The following is a 4,597-nucleotide window of genomic DNA, read 5'->3' as shown; positions in this document are numbered from 1 at the left end:
AATACTTCACGAAGGATGATTCTCTTCCGAACACCTCCTTAGACACACCAAGGATGAACCGGCTATTTCCTCTGTCACCGTAGCAGCACTTCACCAGCTCCACAGACAAGAGTTTCACAAGCCGAACAAGAACACACAAGTCTCAAGAATTTCTGAGTATTTTGAGCACAAGGGAAGAGTTTCTGTGTCTCTGGTTCTTCTTCTTGAGAGGAAATGAGAGTCTATTTATAGACTCATCCAAAGGCTCTTCCATTTACTAAAAGACAAACTTAACGGCTAGTTTCTCCAACGGCCATAAACGGCTAGTTTGTCCAACGGTCATAAACGGCTAGTTTGTCCAACGGTCATAAACGGCTAGTTTCTTCAATAGTCATAAACGACTAGTTTCTTCAACGACTAGTTTCTCCCACGTCCGTGTTAAGTGCGATACTCTTACCGTTAACCGTCACTATTCACGTGAATAGTGTTACTATTCATGTGAATAGTACTATAGTGTTTTGTTGCAATGATTTACTATAGTAATTTTACAAAACACTTTTCTTTTTCTTATCTAAGTCCTATACATATTTCCTAGAGTATTACAAAAGCTTTCCAAAGCAATACAAGTCTTCATAACATCTTGAATCTTGATTTCTCTTGATTTGGACATCATCAAAACTTCATCTTCATCATTTTGCTAACAATCTCCCCCTTTTTGATGATGATCAAAAACTCCTTTGATTTAAAGCTTTTGGTAATAATCTGTATTTAAAACACAACTTATGGAAGAAAGAGTGCATTAGTGAATAAACACAAATAAGCTAAATAAGCCAATAAGCTTTAATAAGCTTTAAGCATTTTCTCCCCCTTTTTGATCATAATTAAAAAGTTGTGTTGAATGTTCTCCCCCTAAGATAATACTCCCCCTTAATAAAAGCATGTATGCATATGAGCTAAAAATATTTCAAATTTAAAGATTCATTCAAGCATGCACAATAGGATATTTAAAGCAAATATTTTTAGGAGAAAGAGCTTATAAAAACATTGTTGAGATCTTCATCTTGAGGATTGTCATCAATCTTTGCTTCATTTGTTGTCTTCTACAAATCTTCGTCACTGCCTGCATGTAATTCAACTGACTCAAGAGGTTTTGCCTCAAGGTCTACAATTTCATCAAAGACAACATGCTCACATAAAAAATTTTCCGATTTAAAACTATATATGCTTTATATATTAGACGATATCCAAAAAAATAGTTTTATCGGTCTTGGAATAAAAATTTTCTTAAATTTTGTTTTAAAGAAATTTAAAAAAAAATAGGTACCCAACAATTTTGTATGGGTCCTTTGGGTTAGATTTAGAAAAAGGAAATCATTTTATAACCCAAACATATCTACCACTTGGAACACCATAATGCTTAATTTTACATTTATTTGAAGTATGACCCTTTTTCATACAATAAAAGCATGATACAACATTTGTGTTCCTATAAGTTGTTCCTTTTTCTACCCAAGTTCTACAGGTTCTATGATTATGTTTATTTTTAATTCTAGGAACATACTTATTTTTAACAACCTTATTTTCATTATTTTTACTACATTCTCCTAAGGTTGTTTCATCTAGTAGTTTCTTAAAATTTTCACAAGAAGCACATTCATCACTACTAGTAAATTTACCTTTTTCATAAATTAAAACTTTATTTTTCAAATCTTTATTTTCTTCAAAAATATTTTCAAAATTTAATTTTAAATTCTTATTTTCTTCAAAAATATTTTCAAAATTTAACTTTAAATTTTTGAAATCCTTTTTCAATTTCTGATGGACTTTATCTAATTTTTCAGATTCTACTATTAAAGCAGCATAAATTTCATGTAATTCATCTTCATCAATATGATCAGAATCATCAGAATCGCTAGAGGTACTTACTTGGCTTCCAGCGTCATCGTTCACTACTAAACAGATATATGCTTGCTCATCAGAATCACCCATACTTGATGTTGTGCTTGATGAAGAGCTTGAATTATTCTCTTCCATGATCAAAGTATTCGTTTTAGCACACCCAATTTCATCTCCGCCTTCATGAGTTACTCTTAAAGTTTCCCACATTTCTTTAGCGCTTTTGCAGACAGAGACCCTGTAGAACTCATCAACAGTCAATGCTGATGCAATGATATTCCGGGCTTTTACATCATTCTGAGATCTTCTCTTTTCTTCAATGGTCCATTGATCACGGGGCTTTGGTTCCTGCATATTGTTAGTTGGAACAAAAGGACCAAATGCAACAGCATCCCAAATATCTATATCAATAGATTCCATAAAAATTTGCATTCTGACCTTCCAAAATGCGTAATTTTCACCTGTGAATAGTGGTGGTCTATTGATTGATGCACCCTCTACAAATGTTTGATATGATCCTGCCATTTGAATGACTATCAAAGCAAGCTCTGATACCAATTGTCAGAGGCGGCTGCAGCGGAATGGTTAGCGTGGAATAACAAACCAAGAGGGTTTTTAATTCAAACGTGTGCCTTTTAATTTCTACTCAATTAAACTTACTTAGCAATTAATATTGACAAATAAAGAGAGTAAGGTTGAGAGAAATTTGCACAGATGATTTTATCCTGGTTCGGATCTTACCAATCCTACGTCCAATCGCTTATCTCAAAACAAGATAAACAGTTTCACTAACACAAAACAATTACAAACTACAATCACAAAGATACAATTTGTAAGAGTTTAGAAACCACCTCTCTTGATACCACAAGAGATGAAACTACACCTCCTTTGAGTCTTCACAAAGGATGAACACCTCCTCCGAATACTTCACGAAGGATGAACACCTCCTCCGAATACTTCACGAAGGATGATTCTCTTCCGAACACCTCCTTAGACACACCAAGGATGAACCGGCTATTTCCTCTGTCACCGTAGCAGCACTTCACCAGCTCCACAGACAAGAGTTTCACAAGCCGAACAAGAACACACAAGTCTCAAGAATTTCTGAGTATTTTGAGCACAAGGGAAGAGTTTCTATGTCTCTGGTTCTTCTTCTTGAGAGGAAATGAGAGTCTATTTATAGACTCATCCAAAGGCTCTTCCATTTACTAAAAGACAAACTTAACGGCTAGTTTCTCCAACGGCCATAAACGGCTAGTTTGTCCAACGGTCATAAACGGCTAGTTTGTCCAACGGTCATAAACGGCTAGTTTCTTCAATAGTCATAAACGACTAGTTTCTTCAACGACTAGTTTCTCCCACGTCCGTGTTAAGTGCGATACTCTTACCGTTAACCGTCACTATTCACGTGAATAGTGTTACTATTCATGTGAATAGTACTATAGTGTTTTGTTGCAATGATTTACTATAGTAATTTTACAAAACACTTTTCTTTTTCTTATCTAAGTCCTATACATATTTCCTAGAGTATTACAAAAGCTTTCCAAAGCAATACAAGTCTTCATAACATCTTGAATCTTGATTTCTCTTGATTTGGACATCATCAAAACTTCATCTTCATCATTTTGCTAACAAAATCATCCAATAATGTACCAGAACCATAATAGTACGAAAGTTTATACAAATGAAAAATACCATTTTCAATCTTAAAGTTAAAACCTAAATAATCCAACTTTGCAACAGAAATTAAATTCCTAGCACAACCAGAAACATAGAGACACTTTTCAAGATTCAGACAATAACTAGTGTCTAGAATCAATCTGTAAGTCCCAATTCCTTATATATGTGCCTTCATTTTGTTCCCCATATATAAATACTTTTCAGTTCCTTTTATGGGCTGGATTGAAAGGAATCCCTGCATAATATTAGAAACATGAGTAGTAGCTCCAGAATCCAACCACCAGGTATTATTAGGCACTTCAATTATATTTGCTTCAAAACTTACAGAAACATAAAAAGTACCTTTCTTTTCGAACCAAGATTTTCTTTTCGGACAATCTTTCTTGAAGTGACCTACTTTCTTGCAAAAGAAACATTTATGGTCCTTCTGGATATTGCCCTTATTCACTTTCATTGGGGCTTTGTCCTTCTTGTTCTTCTTTCCTGATTTAGCTTTACTGAAGCTAGCACCTTCATGAGTTGTGAGATGGATAGAATGATCTTTCATTTTCTTCAATCTCCCTTCCTCTTGTACCAACATGGATTTGATTTCTTGAAAGTCTCATTTATCCTTAAGAGTGTTATAGTTCACTTCGAACTGGCCAAATTCAAGAGGAAGAGAGTTCATGATAAATTGTACCAGAAAAGACTCATTCACCTCCATTCCCATTGACTTTAATCTTGCTGCTATATTAGTCATTCCAGTTACATGGTCATGTATGGGATGTGACCAGTCAAACTTTTTGGTAGTCAGCTCACTCATAAGAGTTCCTACAATAGACTTGTCAGTTATGTCTGATTGTGAGTAATCCTTGATCAGTTTCATGAATTCCTTTGCGTTTTCTGTTTTAGGCATAAAAGGCTTTACATTCTCTGTCATAGACATGCGCATCAAGTTTAGTGACAGCTTGTTAGACCTATGCCAAGCCTCATAAAGAGACTTCTCATCACTTGTACTAGTCTCTGTAATGGCTGCAGGCATTTCATCCATCATAATTGCCAT

General features: G+C 34.7%; 1 protein-coding gene across 1 annotated transcript; it reads right to left on the bottom strand.

Moving 5' to 3' along the window:
• Positions 1-4,156: 4,156 nt before the first annotated feature.
• Positions 4,157-4,597, bottom strand: LOC128196254 (uncharacterized). Its single transcript, XM_052876503.1, has one exon. It carries the CDS (start codon positions 4,595-4,597, stop codon positions 4,157-4,159), a length of 441 nt encoding a protein of 146 aa, XP_052732463.1.

This window comes from Vigna angularis, chromosome 4 (assembly GCF_016808095.1).
Source record: "Vigna angularis cultivar LongXiaoDou No.4 chromosome 4, ASM1680809v1, whole genome shotgun sequence".
Classification (NCBI taxonomy): Eukaryota; Viridiplantae; Streptophyta; class Magnoliopsida; order Fabales; family Fabaceae; genus Vigna; species Vigna angularis.
This window is presented reverse-complemented; position numbering and strand designations above follow the sequence as displayed.